Here is a 15,535-nt window from a genome sequence, read left to right on the forward strand (position 1 = left end):
GCCTAGATGGAGGTGGAGGGCCCGCACTGCTTCCCGCTTTCTGTGCGGTGCTGGGGCCTGCCCAGGCGATGGGGCGCCTCTCGGGACCCAGGTCTCTTACCCTGGCTCTTAGCTCACAATCCCCGAGAGCAGGGAGGGGCTGCGGGTCTTCAGTGTGGGCGAAGAGGGGCCTCAATTTCAAGGGGCGCCCAGGTCCTGAAGCGGGGACGGCGGGGGCAAGGGAGGGTCAGGCGGCAGGGGACGACTCTTTCAGGCACGCAAGCCTGGGAAGGCTCCGCAGGTGGAGAGACCAGAGCAAATGCTCCTTTGCTCTGCGCAGAGTCCCCACGTCGGAGGGTCTGGCTGAAGTGCCTTGAAGCAGGCTGTGAAGGGATGCGGGGGCACAGACCGTGCAGGGCCCCTAGAATGCAAGCTCCACGCGCGCGGGGCTGTCTGCATGTTTGCTTCGCGGCTGTTCTTTGTGCCTGCAAGAATGGCGTAGGGGTATAGTAATGTTTGTCGGATGAATGACAAGCCAGGGAATTTGGACTCAATCCTGAAGATAAGAAGGGAAGTGATATGGTCAGGTTGTTTCACAAAGATTGTTCTGGCAGCCACTGTGGAGGAAGGATCTGTGACACTGCAGGAGGGAGGAGGCCAGAGCAACAAGGGAATGGGGAAAACAGGTGACCCAGGAGCCAGCGTGGCATGGAACCCCAAGGTGTGAGAGCAGGGAGAGGGAGGCTGGAAGAGCATCTCGTAGGTGACCATATGTGGAAGTTGGATGGATAGGGTGCTACAGAAAGAAACTTTTGAGCACTGGGTAGGATTTCAGGCACCAGTTCTAACCCCGCCCCACATGCTCTGGCCCACCCTAGTGCTAACTGGAGCAGCAGTAGCCACAGGAGAAAGTGCAAAGGGATGGGCTGGAGCTAGGCGGTCAAGTGACACTTTGCCCACCAGCAGGGGCAAGAGGAGTATAGGACCTAGTGAGTCCTGAGTGGCTACAGCACTAGGCACTACATTACACGCTGTACAGACAAGCCATCATCTCACTGGAACGTCTCAACTTCCCTGAGGCTAGTGTGAGATGCCGTTCTACAGAAGAGGAAACAGAGGATCAGACCAGTACACCATTAATAATTAGTAGAGCTGAGACCTGAAAACACCCTGACACTAAAGTCAGACCTAGGGTGTCTGAGAAACTCAGAGGGAGAACCAGGACGGAGGCAACAAAAGGTGTGCCACAAGTCCCAGCCCAAGAGTCACGCCAGCTTCTATCATCTATGTGCTTCTCTTCATTTCTCCCTGCTGCGAGGCCCATTTAAGTGGCAGACTTAAAACTGTGGCATAATGGGCCAGGAGCAGTGGTGCACCCACTACTCCCAGCTACTCGGAGACTCAGGTGGGAGGACCACTTGAGGTTAGGAGTTCAAGGCTGCAGTGAATAGCCACTGCACCCAGCCTGGGCAACACAGCAAGACCCTATCTCTAAAAACAAAACAAAACAAAACAAACAAAACACAGCTGTAGCATAACTTTAAACCAAGTTTACATTCTGTCTCTAACATTTACCAGATGTTTAAATTTGAGCACATTACTTTGTTTTTCTGAAACTGTTTCCTAATCTGTCAAATGGAACTGTTGTGAGAATTAAATGAGATTATATGAAGTGCTTAGCACAGAGTAGAAGCTTAATTATTATTATTCTAAGGATATGATCATGCATCTATTAGCCTAGACATACCCAAATCTTCCTTCAGAAGATTGAAAAGAAGCACAGTAGCTGAGAGAGACCTTCCTCCTCCTCTGCCAGAAGTTTCTAGCTTCCTCCCATTCTAGATCTCACAAGAAGTGGGGGACAAGAACAGTAAGTTAGGCTACCTATGCTTGTGCTAACATGGTAGTCACTAGCCATAAGTGGGTGTTGAGCATTGAAACATGGCTAGCCTGAATTCAGATGTACTATAAATATAAAATACATACCAGAGTTTGGATTCTTAGTTTAAATAAAAGAATGTAAAATAACTAATAATTTTTAGTATTATTTGTTGAAATGCTAATAGTTTGGATATACTGGGTTAGATAAAATGTATTATTAATTTCACTTGTTTCTTTTTACTTTTTTAATGTAGCTACTAGAAATTTTTAAATCACACATGTGGCTCACATTATATTTCTATTAGATCCTTTGCAGGATGTTAAGTGCAGAGCTACAGATATCCATCCATTTATCCGTTCACTATTAGAGTATTTATTATGTGCCAGGCACTATCTTAGGTACTGGAGCTATAGCAGTAAACAAGACAGAGTCTCTGTCCTCACAGAACTTACACTTAGTATGGGAGAGAAGCAAGAAATAAATCATTTCTGGTTGTGGTAAGTGCTATGGAAAACAAAGCAGGTTCAGAAGTTATTTTAACATGGGAAGAGTCTGTATTTCAGATAGGGCAATCGAGGAAGTGATACTTGAGTAGGGACCTAAATGATGACAAGACACAAACCATGCAAAGATCTTGGGGGCAACGTTCCCAACAGATGGGACAGCAAACATAAAGGCCCCAATGCAGGAACGAGCTTGGTGTGGGGGAGGACAAGGTCAGCGTAGCAGGAACATGGTGAGTCCTGAGAGTAAAAGATCACGTACAACCTTGGTGAGAAGTTTGGATTTATTCTAAGTGTAATGAGAAATCCTTGTAATGTTTTTAAACAGAGGTGTTATGATCTGATGTATAGTTTTCAAAGATGATGCTGACGGTCTCTGTGAAGGAGGCTGGAATGGAAGTGGGGAGGCAAGCTAGGAGGCTGCCGCACTCGTCCAGACTAGAGGTGTTGGTGCCCTGGACTAAGGCGGGAGGGATGGAGGTGGTGAGCAGCAGTCACGTTTGGGATGTTTTGAAGGCAGAGCAGAGAAGACCTGCTGACTGGTATGGGAAGAACACACGGAATCAAGGATGACTTAGGTTTCCAGCCTCACAACAGCATGAGACGGGTAGTGATGCAAACAGAGAACTGGTGGTGAAACAGGTTTTGGGGGTGAACTCGAGTTTAGGTTTGGACACATTAAATTTGTAATGACTCTGAGGCAAGTGGAGATGTCAAGTAAGGCTGTTAGACAAACAAGCGTGCATGAAACTTGGAGGCAGATCAGGGCTGGAGACCTGCATGTGAGTCAGCAGCACGTGGATGGAATTTAAGCCTTGGGAATGGATTAGACCACCTAGAAGAGAGAAGGAAGAGAGGGCCAAGGACATAGCCCCAGAGTGGAGGTGTCAGTAAGACGAGGGTCAGAAGATGGAGAAGGTACAGTGAGTGAAGTAGGAGAAGGACAGGGGATGATAATTCTCCAAATCAAAATGAAGAAGTAGGGAGTAGTCAATTGGACCAAATGCTGCTTAAGACTACAGAAATGTAATTCTCCAGGCCTGTAGTAGCTCCTTCCTCCTAAGCTCCAGCTCCTGGAGGGAAGGAGTGAACCCTACCTTCTGCACGGGGGTTTTGCCCACAGGCTTTAATGCCAGAGACGTGGCTTCAATTGCTTATGAGTTGTGTGAACTTAGGTAAGTTACTTAACTTCTCCGGGTTTCAATATCCATCCTCTGCATGCCTATCACTAGATACTCACATGAAGTACTCCTACAGTATCTCGAATACTCACCTTATTCTACCACTCTTGTCATTTAACTTATTTACAGCTCCACATTGGACTGCTTTAATTGGCCCAAATAGGATTAAGATTATGCTTAGACTCCAATCAAACAGGACTGTGTGTGAATCTGACCTCCACCACTTTCTATGTGTATACCATGGGCTTCTGAGTCTCTGAGCTGTTCCCGCTCTGTAGAATAGGAATGTGATATAACTCACAGATGGTGGCTTATGTGCAGATTAAATGAGACCATGGATACACGTGGCAGAATAAAAGCTCACTAGACAGTATTTATCATCTTTGTACCTACAACAGCAATACCCTCAATGTTTGTGGACTGACTGAGAATAATTTGAGAAGGAAAGACATAAGCAAGCTCTCCTTCCCTCCTTCCAGACCCCCAGGGCAGAGAAAGGGAGCTACTATAGCCAGCTGTTACTCACACCCCATGAACCTGGGAAGGACCAACAAGGTGGATTATTGAAGCAAACAGAGATCACTAATTATTCTGGGAAATATCAGGCATGTCTTCCTCCTCCATACTTGTCACCATTCACCATTGATGCAGACACTTAAGCTAGCAGCTCAAGCATTATCTAAGATTCTTTCCTCTCACTCACGCCCCCACATTCTGTGAACAATCTACTTACTTTCAAAATGTGATGCTTCATCACATCTAAGATGTTATCCCTTGTCAGACCATTATTTTATGTAGCTCTAAGAAAGATCTAATTCTTGTTTGTTTTTCAAAACCCAAGCAGGTGTCAGCTCCTCCAAGAAGTCTTCCCGAATTCTCCAAGCTACGTAAGGCCCCTCTCCCTGGTACTCATGACACTCCATGCATACCCATCACAGCCCTTCTTATTGCACTTGTTGGCTTGTTTCCCCCCTACCAGACTGAGTCTCATTCAGCTGTGCTATCTGCCAGAACCTAGGACCTAGAAGGCACTTAATACCTATGAAGTTATTGGGTGGACAGATGGGTGGGTGAATAAAAGGTGATTACTGTGGATAATCCCATTCTGAGGTGCTGTGTCCAAAATCACCTCACATTGTCACTAGCCTTCCCTGAGCGTGGTAAGTGGCTTAACCAGGAGAGAGCAATGGCACTGCCCAGTGGCCAGTGTGGGGAGTACATCTTATTGAAAAGAAAGGCTTCTCTCTGAATCACTGCTCTCCGGCTCCAGTGGTTAGGAAGTGTCAAGAGTGAGGGGGATTTGAATTTTCAAATGATTGAGCTGATGACTGTATGCAGAATGGATTGGAGAGGGGACAGAGGGAGAAGCAGGGATGCCAGCTGGGAGGCTGTTTTGTCAGAGATGAGAGTAAAGTCCAGACCTGTAACTTCAACACCATGATACTTAATCACTTTGTAATACTGTCTCTTTTACCCAGGATTTCACTTTCTCCCTCTTAGCTGAGCACTGTGGCAGATTCTAAGACCTGTCCAGTGATGCAATGATGCCTGCGTGCTGGTAGTCATGCCTTTGTGTAACTCCCTTCTGTGAGCATGGGCTGGCCTAGTGACTTGCTTCTGACCAACAGAATATGGCAAAGGTGATGAGATGTCACTTCTGTGATTAGACAACCTAAGACTGTAACTTCCATCCCACTGGCACTCTCATCCTTGTTCGCTTTGATGAAGAAAGCTGCCATGTTTCGGAGGCTAATGTGGCAAGGAATTGAGGGCACCCTCTAGCTAACAGCTAACGAATGGAGCCCCTCGGGCCAACAACCCTTGAGGAACCGAAATTCTGCCAAGAATATAAGGGAGCCTGGAAGCAGATCCTTCCCCAATCAGGCTTCAGATGAGAACCCAGCCCTGGCCAAAAATTTGATTGTAGCCTTGAAGGGTTTCAAGTAAAGAATCCATCAAAATTGTGCCTGAACCCCTGACCTATGGAAACTATGAAATAATAAATGTGTGTTGCTTTCAACCACTAAGTTTGTGATGATTTGTTTATTTGATAACTAATAAAATACCCACTTGAAATGTGTCATTACCATGTAGGTCAAACTTTGTACAAACCTGGGAAATTTTCTGTATTCAGAATCAACTACTGTATCACTAATGTCTCTTCCCTACAGCTCTGCAGCGCCCCAGCAAGACTTGAGGCTGATCCCACAAAACATCCCCATGTGAACTGAGTGACCAAGTATCACCTGTGTGACCCTGTTACATTCTAGCCCTGTTCTGTGCTAGGCCTTAGGTGGATGGTATAAAGCTCAAAGGAGCACAGCTTATAGGAAAAGGTCACAGGGTTAGGGAATTACCACGATCAGAATGAGGAAAATCCATCTCCCAAAACAAACTTGGGCAATTGTACCTTCAAGTTCACATCTCTCTCTCCTTTTATAGCATGTTGTGATCGATTATATGGCACTGAGGAAGTACAGCCATGCTGGATACACTGTAAATTTCATTAACTCTGCTGAACAAACAGGAAATGAGGTAGAGTCCTACAAAAGTCCAGACAGAATCAGAACTAGGTAATTTAGCCAAAAGCCCCCATTAAGTTCTTGAATAATTCTGGTCAAAATGAGTTTCAATCCGAGTTAACTCATAATCAACAGGTTGGCTGTTTTTCTCATTTCTCACTCCCACTGCCCTACTCTCTTCTATAACACTTTAAAGTTGCCATTTAAATGGGCTTGCTCTGCTGCGGGTGGCTGGGCTTGGGATCTCCTCCGCAGGGAGACTACAGAGTGGATTCACACGATGGTTAGTGGCAGCTCCAACATCTCTTCCAAGTCCTAAGTTCTGTGAGTTTTGAGATAGACCCTCCCCAAACCCGGCCTTTGCTGCAGTCTCAGATCCTCCAGTCACTCTTGCGAGGCAGATGGACTAGAAGGGGCAAGCCAGACCTCATCAATAGCGCAGTTTCCAGAATCACACACTCTCTGGTTCAGCCAAGCCAAGTTTGTTTTTTAATCATCCTCCACTATCCAACATTCTTGTTCCCAGATGAATTTGAAGCTGGAGTTGCACCAACTGTGAAACTGCCTCAACCCCAACCCTGAACACTTCCGGTTATAAAGACTGAAAACAGTTCTCTCTGGAAAATGATCTACCATCCTTTTTGTGGGAAAAAGAAACTCTTCTTTCTCTAATGCTTTAACTTAAGGGAAGAACAGATGGAGATGAAGAAGGAAAGTACAATGGCCAATACTCTGAAGCTGGGTGGGTATCTGGGGCCTAGAGAAGATCCCAAAAGAAAGTGACATGATTCATTACCATTCCAACTAAAAGTAGTAACAGCAGCAGTTACAGTCACACAGGGTCTCCTTCTAAGAAGTCTGTGATTCACCTACATGCCCTCAATTCTCAGAACACCTCCCATCAAGGCAACAATGGAGGCAACAAGGAGGTGGCAGTCAGCTCCCTGTTGTGAGAGCTGTCAGGGCCCACTCTCAGTGGGTCAGTCCCTGGAAGTTGGGTTCAGTGCATGAAGGCAGGGCCACCGACTGGCTTAGCAACTTGTCCATTATGCTGATTTTAGCATCTTGCTTCTCAATGTCCGCATACGGAGTCCAGGATAAGTCATGCTGTAGCTTGTAGGCACCAAGGAAGTCATGTGGACAACTTGTCCCCCACTCCTAGAGGAGGCAAACGAGTCAGCTCTGATCAGCATAGGTTGTAAACAAACTGAGCTTATTTCCTACTTATGCCACAATTTCTTTTCTGGCTTTTCACTTCATACTTGTCAGAACCGTCCCCGGAAAGCAGTTGCATTACATATCAGATCCCTCCCTTAACAGAGATGATGAGTGAAATACTTTAAGCATATGTATATTTTTTAGTCACGTCTGGGCTCACACCACCCCAACCTTCTAGGAAGCCATTTACCATCCACAAGTCTACATTTTCACACACACGTGCCAAGAATTTCTCAAAGGCTAACGTGGAATTTTGGGCAAAGAATAAATATTCTTACCTTTGGAGAAATAATGGAAAAATACTGCTGACCACTCTCCCGTTTATAAAGGTAGTAAATGTTGCCAGGTTTCTTCACCATATTACAAGCTACATGGTGTAAGTCGGCATCTCTGCGAGCATCTTCCAGTACCTACCAGCCACAGAGATGTAACAAATTAGGTATCAGAGGTAATAGGTGCCCATATTCAACGATCATCCCAATCAAAATTTGGAAACTGTTCAATGCTGCGGGTTCTGCTCCCCCACAGCAATGAGATCCAGATCATTCTGAAGCAACAAAAATTAGACTATGCTACTATACTGTAAAAATTCCTTTAGAAGAATTATAGTTCTAAATGTTGGGCATTACTGGCTTTGAGTGGTTTTTGTTTCTTTCCTATTTTTCTGTGGTAAGTACATTTCTTTTATAAATGAAAACATTTTTTCCCCATTAAAATGCTTTACCTTACTGAACTTTCTGATTAAAAAAACTTAACCTCTTAGGCTCATTTCTTTATTTTACTCAACACCTCCCATTTCTGGGAGGTACTGAAGACAAATGAGTCACAATGATTATAAGCAAGTTCAGCCAACCCTGTGAACTAGATGAAAGACATGAAAGCCTGCCCCAAAGCCACTTCTTACCTTCCTAGCTTGTTCTTGCAAATGTTGGATTTGCTCAGCTATGACCATCAGCTTGTTGGTGGCATTTGCTCGGATGAATTCATCAGCCTATAGGTGAGAGAAAACCGAACTGTGGGTTAAAAGATGAGAAGACGTATGATGTTCTTATTTGGATCCCAATGTGGAAAGTTATGTCAACACCTGTGCTTATGCCTGAAGTTATTCTTCCCATTCTCCCGCTGCCTCGTAAACTCCTCCCTATCCCAAGGCCCAGCTCAAATAGCACTGCTTATGAGAAGCTCATCCTGACACGACCTCACACCACAGAATGAAGTGCTCCCTCTTTTCTACTTCCCATAGCTTTCTACCCTTCCATTCTGAACTCTAAGCACACTGAACTTATTTGGTTCTCCACCATGCCTTGCTCTCTCTTGCTACCCAACATATTGAATATTCCCTCTCCTCCATTTAATACCCTTTTTCCCTTGCTCTTTTTTTCTTTTTTTTGATACAGGGTCTCACCCTGTATCCCCAGTCACCCCAGTTAGAGTGCAGTGGCGTGATCATAGCTCACCGAAACCTCAAACTCCTAGGCTCAGGTGATTCCCTTGCCTCAGCCCCCTGAGTAGCTGGGATTAAAGGTGCACACCACCATACCTGGCTAATTTTTTCTATTTTTAATAGAGACAAAGTCTTGCTCTTGCTCAGGCTGGTCTCGAGCTCCTGAGCTCAAGCAATCCTCCCGCCCCGGCCTCCCAGAGTGCTAGGATTACAGGCGTGAACCACAGCACCCGGCCTCCCCTTGCTCTTTACCTAACAAACCCCATGCATTTCTCAGGTCTCCCATTTATTTTCTCATGCTTATCACTTCTCAGCCTTTTGGGTAAGATCAAGTGTAGCTTCTCATGCTCAAACATTTCTGAAATCAGGGATGGGTCTTACAACAAAAATCAAAAGACACCTGTGATGTGGCTCTGATCATTCGCTAATGTAGGAACCTAGCTATACACAGAAAGTATCTGTTAATCTGATCATTACCTCAGTTCAGTTATTTACATCACAACTACTTACATTTTAACTTATATCCACATTCCTAATTGTTACTTAATATGCATTTTAAAAGACTGCACTATGATGCAGACCTGAAACAAAGTTATAATGTACACAGAAGACTGCCTGTCATGTGCTAGGAAATGCAACTGAAGACAATGGAAATTGCTTAAAACAGATCAAATAATTCTCAAAGCCAAAAGACCACTTCATATGCTGGGAAGGATCACCACTCAGGCATTAGAAATCTGTCAAAAACTTCCAGCTTATTTTTAAGAAAAGTTGATTAACTTCCAGGAGTACACAGTTAAGGAAAAGAAATGAGATTAAACTCAAACTTGAACTAAGAAATATTAAGGGAATTTGCTGGTTAGTTGAGGAATCTTAAGGTAAAAGTCAGATATAAGCCAGTTAAGTCACAAGTGAACAGAAACCATACAAGTAAACAGTCAATCATTTATGTTCTACAAATATATATTAAGCAACTACTGTGTGTCAGACACCATGCTGGGCACTTGATGCATTGGCAAACAGGAAAGAGAAGCCCCTACCTTCATCAAGATTACAGCCTAATACAGTCCAATAGAAATACGAAGCAAGTCTGGCAGTTGAAGGATCTGTCAGTCTGATTCCAAAATTCATGCCTTAATACCAGGCCTCCTGAGCTTTCTGAACACACACTAATACCTAAGTGGGATGTCAGATGTCAGTCCTGCCAAAAAGTACACAGGCGGTAAATATGCTTGATTCCATTTGTTTGTCTCTAGAGTGTTTTTTTCTTCAGCTTCTTAAAGATTGATTATACTGGAGAAATGGAGGCAGCACAATAATGCATCCTCTATATTTTACTAGATTATAAGATGAAAGACGAAATCTATGCTCCTTCTTTCTTTGGTTCAGGCCATTCTCATACACACCATGGTCACTCAATAACACATGAATATGTTGTATGCCCAAGACTTTGTCCCTGGCAGCCTCCCTCTCAATAAAAGTAATCTGATTAAATAGATACATGATATTCTCCTAATCCAAAAAAGTTGTATTCTCCTCCCCAGCCATCTAAAAAGGAAAAGGCATAGGTTTGAATTAAAGGAGCTTTCCCAAGTATTTGAATTTTTCTTAATTAGAAACAAAACAGATGTACATGTGATGAAATTTGAGCACATTAATTATTAAATATTTTTGAGCAAAACAAAAATCTTTTAACATAATCAAGGCCAAATCTAATAGTGTATACAAGGACAGGGGACATCATAAACGTTAAAGCAGCAGGGCCCTACATTTGTGCATACTGAAGAGGGTTCTTTAACTCGATGTCTTGATAAGGTATTTGGTTTTTCATTGAATGTCAGAGCTTTAGAGCTTGGAGCTCTCCTACTTCAAACCCTTCATTTACAGATACAGAAGCTGAGGTCCAGAGAGAAGAAATCTGCCTGAAGTCACACTGCAAGTTAGTATCAAAAGTGGGATTAATACTCATGTGTCCAAACTTCCAAAGCTTTTTCCATTATTTCCCATTTCCTCTTTATTTTACTTATCTTGGCAATCAGTGTCTAAGCACCCGGCTTGGGAATACTGTGTCTAGTGGATGAGGATACAGTACAAAACTTAGAGTCCTCCCTCCTTGAAGATGTTAAGTTCTACAAGCTCTCAGGTAACGGATAAAGATCTTATGGGAAGCAGCTTAAAATAAGTGGTCTGGGCATCCCTGAAGAATTTGAGTTAAAATGATCTTAAAACATCCCCAGAAACTTTTCTTCATGTATCAAATGGGAAGAATAACTTCTGTACAGCCCACCTCACAGTGCAATCCTAAAGTGCGAATGAAATAATGAATATTAAAAATGCTGTGCAAACCTTCCCAGGAAGGGAGATTATGGGCACTCAAGTTGCTGAAGGAGTCGTTAGCCTCAGATCAGAGTTCGAGTCAGCCACCGGCTCGCCGGACAAGTACAAATGCTCCCCGCTACACTTTGTAGGTTTTGAGGTCTGAGCCGAAAGACGCGGGACAAAGGGTGAACGAAGATGTACGTTATTCACTTCCCCAGCCGCGCCTCTCACCTTCTGCACCTGCTCTGCGAGCGCCACGAGGTCTAAAGGGTCCCCGGCCCGGTGGGTGTGGTAGGGGCTCACCAGGGCCAGACCGCCGGGGATCGGGGAGCGCTCCACCAGGGCTCCTGCGACACATACCCCGGAACACAGGCGTGAGCTCCCGCCCTTGGCCTCCCGCCCCGGAGACTAGCTGCCTCGCGAGGGCTTCTTTCCCCCTGCTGACTCCCGGCCCGCAAACCTGCCAGACCTGCCGTCGACTGCGCTCCGCGACTTTCAGGGACCCCCTCCGTCTGCCCCTGGGCGGCAGCGTCCTCCATGACAGCGCCTGATCCTTCGGCTACCTGGGCGGTGCGAGTCGGGAGAACATGCGCATAAAGGCGTGTGGGCGGACTTTCCGTATTCCATGGCCATTGGGCGTCGGAGCGACCGAGCCCGCCCCGAGCTCGGAGGCGGGGCTCGGGCTGGAGCACAGAGTTCCGCTGAGGGGCGGGGTCCGGGTTGGTTGAAAGCAAAAGAGGCGGTGCAAGCTTTCTGGGCATGCGCTGTCCGGCTTGGAGGTGGGGCTCCCCGTGGGGCGGGGCTTCGCCGGGGGTGGGGCTCCGGATGCCGTGGCGGGTGGCTAGCGATCCTGTTAGGGCTGAGGAGGCGATGGCGGCTCGCGTGTTGGGGCTGCTGGCCGCACTGCTGGCTGTCGCCGCCGCTGCCTCCCGGGCTGAGGTCGAGTCCGAGGCGGGATGGGACACGGTGGAGCCTGATTTGCTCTTCGCTGAGGGGACCGCGGCCTACGCGCGCGGGGACTGGGCCGGGGTCGTCCTGAGCATGGAGCGGGCGCTGCGCTCGCGGGCCGCCCTGCGCGCCCTCCGCCTGCGCTGCCGCACCCAGTGTGCCGCCGACCTCCCGTGGGAGCTGGACCCCGACTCGCCCCCGAGCCTGGCGCAGGCCTCCGGCGCCGCCGCCCTGCACGACCTGCGCTTCTTCGGGAGCCTGCTGCGCCGCGCCGCCTGCCTGCGCCGCTGCCTCGGGCCGCCTGCCGCCCACTCGCTCAGCGAGGAGGTGGAGTTGGAGTTCCGCAAGCGGAGCCCCTACAACTACCTGCAGGTCGCCTACTTCAAGGTGCAGACCTGCCCGGAGCCGGGCGGCCCGGATCCTTGTGGGGAGAGGAGTGTTTGCAGGGGCCTGGCGAGGTGTCCGCGGAGAGGGAGGGCTGCCAGGGAAGTGTCCGCAGAGAGGGACAGTGGCCTCCTGGCTGGGGAGCTCTCCTCGGACCCGGTGAGAGCAGGGGCCCTGCCTCGCCCGGCTCGCATGGGCAGATGCTAAGCCCAAAGGTCTAGCCTGGGATTAGGGAACAAACCAAGGAAAACTTATGGTCTTTTTATTCTCCGGGAGGTCTGGGAGGTGTCCCTGAAGGAATTAAAGCGGCAGCTTGGGTCTCCCATCCTAATTTCATTGTAAGTGTCCGAATGAAAAGCTAGGAGCGGTCTACAGTATCTTCCTTCCGGTTCGTTTTCCAGTGGTGCTTTTCCTGCTGCCGGATCCAGCAGCTCTCTTTGAGGACGTAGGATTGCCACGTCGCCAGCAGGGGCTGCCTGGCCCTCCCTGTGGGGACCCTCTGGCTAGTCTTTCAGGTTTCCAAAGAAAATGAGTATTTTTAGGAATGCCAGTATGCCGTATGTCCAAGTGTACAAATGGGCTTGGAGCGCTCCAGGCTTGTGTGGTGATGATGATGATAGCCAGCACGGACTTCCAGGCACTGTTTAAAGCACTTTGCGTTTATTGAGTTTATTGACTCATTTGCCCCGATCCTCACAATGTCTTGTGAGGTGGATACCATTATTAGTCCTATTTTATTGAGGAGGGAAAAGAAGGATCTGTGCTGCGTATCTGTTGTATCTATAGTCTAACAGACCTTCAGTTCAACGTAGAGACAGAGTTAGAGACTCTTGGGGACCTCAGATTTCCACCCTTCCACACGCATTCTGCTTACACAGTTCTCTCCATTCCTCCCAGTTACTCGGAAGAGTAGTGGACTTGAAACCAAAATAATTTGGCTGTGTCTTTCATGTCACTTAACAGCACTTTCTAAAATTCTTTCACATTTATTGAATACCTACTACATCCAGTTCTTGTACAGATAATTAAAATGCCTGACTATTTCTTTGCTTTGTCTTGCTTTGCTGTTAAGAATAAATGTAGTAAGGGCTGCTAACAGGGCACGCTCGTAGGGCTGTGGGGTCACAAAGGAAAGAAAATGTAGCTTTGTCTCAGAAATTAGACTAGAAAGAAGAGATGACAAGAGTCCTTCCCTTACTACACTGATTAATAGAAAAATGAAGAAAAAAAGAGTCTTTCCTAAACATTGGTAGGGAGAGAAGGAGGATGACTATTCCAGATAGAGGGAGAAGTAGAACCAAAGCATGATGTATTCAGGAAAAAATCAGTTGTGATTGGGGCATCGGGATGTGTGTGCAGAGCAGCAGGGGAGGAGGCTAGAAGGGTAAGTGAGGCCGGATTCAGAAGAGAATTCTCCAGGCCTCAGGAGCTGACCTCAGAATTGAGTTTTAGAATGCTCATTCTGGAAGCCATGGGGAATAAGTCTTGCTCAACAAGCAAAACGATTAGGAGATGGGCATTTGTCCACAAGAGAGAAGGAGGTTAGGTGCCTCAGTGCTTAGGGAGTGAAGAAGGCTGGGGTGGGGAGGGGCTTGAGGAGATGGACAGCAGAGAAAGGCAGGGCAGTGCTCTGTAAAAGCGACAGACCTGAGAGAATTTCTAATTTTACGGTTAAAGAAACTGAGGTACAGCTGTGAGTAATCATTTACCTTGGGTCATCTAACCAGGGCTGACTCCTTTAGTGTACATTTACTGGTACCTATGATAAGAAAAAACTTTTTCTTAGCATATTAATATCAGCCAACATTTACTGAGCATTTACTATGTGCATGGCACCATGTGTTAGAAGGTGCATGTATATCATCTTGTTAACCGTCCCAACAATCCTATGAGGTAGCTAGTGAGTGCTATTTCCAGATGACAGATTGGGGAACTGAGTTTAGAGAGTAAACTTTAACCTGTCTAAAGCCCAACAAGTGAGTGATTAAACCTAGATTTGCTGCTGACTTGTCTGACACCAAAGCCCATGTAGTTAATCACTGGATCATTAGTGATTTATTTTCTTGGATTCTGTATATGAACCTGTGTTACTGATATGCTGGAGTCCATCGCTGTGGGTATTATTGGGGCCTGTAGCACATTTTTCCCCCTCAAATTTCTTATAGCATTTGTTTTATGATAACTTCATGAGCCCTGGGCTTTAAAAGACACCATGTCTATATTTAGTAAAAGACCTTGGGATTTTTCAGCCACCCACTCTTTCCCTGGATGTCTCAAAAACACTTGATTTTCTTTTAAGCAAAAAAAGTATATTCTTGGAAAATTCTTAGGCATAGTCTAATTGTTAACTGCTCTTTCTTCCCTACCCCTAAATCCCTGAAGCCTTAGACTTTCTTCAGCTCAGTCATTACATTTGAATCATGAAAATATTAATATATTACTTGGGCAATCAGTCTTCCATAGCACTCCCCCTACAATATGGCCTTTGCTTTAAAATAGAACGTTTAACACTGCTGAAGTGTTACCTCCTATAATTTGGGGAACCCTTAAGCCACACTTGGGAAATAGGTGCAAATCTGCCTGGAGCACTGTGCTCCTTCCTTTTCTCTGGTATGTAATTCCTGTAATAGGTGTGTTTTCTGGGGCTGGCAAAGCTGGGTACACTGATGGGAAGGATCAGAAAGGCTCAGGAGTCTGGAGTTTCCTGTTTATGTGAACTGCACATCTGGACACAAACCTTCAGTGTTGGGATTACATTCTCCTGTTTCATTCTTAGATAAACAAGTTGGAGAAAGCCGTAGCAGCAGCACACACCTTCTTCGTGGGCAATCCTGAGCACATAGAAATGCAGCAGAACCTAGACTATTATCAAACCATGTCTGGAGTGAAGGAGGACGACTTCAAGGATCTTGAGGCCAAACCCCATATGGTGAAAAAAACTTAACCCCTTTTCTCTGTCTCTCTTTTTTAAAAGTGGCATTTACAAGGATTGTTTTCTGATTATAGAAATAATAAATGTTTATTGTACAATATTAGAAAAATGTAGATAAGTATAAAACAGAAAGTAATCATTTGTAATATGGCCACCTTAAGAAAACCATTAGTTGAGATTTTGCCCTATTTTTTAAGTCTTCCATATCTAATTTTTAAATCTA

At 46.0% G+C, this 15,535-nt stretch overlaps 2 protein-coding genes across 2 annotated transcripts in view; one reads left to right on the top strand and one right to left on the bottom strand.

The window, feature by feature from the left end:
- Nucleotides 1-6,685: 6,685 nt before the first annotated feature.
- On the bottom strand, nt 6,686-11,587 carry LOC105812279 (chromosome unknown open reading frame, human C1orf50). The gene is made up of 5 exons (XM_012646677.1): nt 11,518-11,587; nt 11,280-11,395; nt 8,190-8,276; nt 7,564-7,695; nt 6,686-7,225 (listed from the first exon to the last, which is right to left on the bottom strand). The coding sequence occupies exons 1-5, from the start codon at nt 11,585-11,587 to the stop codon at nt 7,040-7,042; spliced, it is 591 nt and encodes a 196-aa protein (XP_012502131.1). The 3' UTR covers nt 6,686-7,039.
- A 254-nt stretch (nt 11,588-11,841) lies between these two features.
- Nucleotides 11,842-15,535, top strand: part of P3H1 (prolyl 3-hydroxylase 1) — a 16,125-nt gene continuing 12,431 nt past the window's right edge. The window contains exons 1-2 of the mRNA XM_012646714.1: nt 11,842-12,383; nt 15,157-15,309. Coding sequence (XP_012502168.1) covers nt 11,874-12,383; nt 15,157-15,309 — 663 coding nt within the window. The 5' untranslated portion in view covers nt 11,842-11,873. The remainder of the gene's footprint in view (nt 12,384-15,156; nt 15,310-15,535) is intronic.

This window comes from Propithecus coquereli, unplaced genomic scaffold (genome assembly GCF_000956105.1).
Source record: "Propithecus coquereli isolate 6110/MARCELLA unplaced genomic scaffold, Pcoq_1.0 Scaffold249, whole genome shotgun sequence".
In the NCBI taxonomy this organism is placed as follows: domain Eukaryota; kingdom Metazoa; phylum Chordata; class Mammalia; order Primates; family Indriidae; genus Propithecus; species Propithecus coquereli.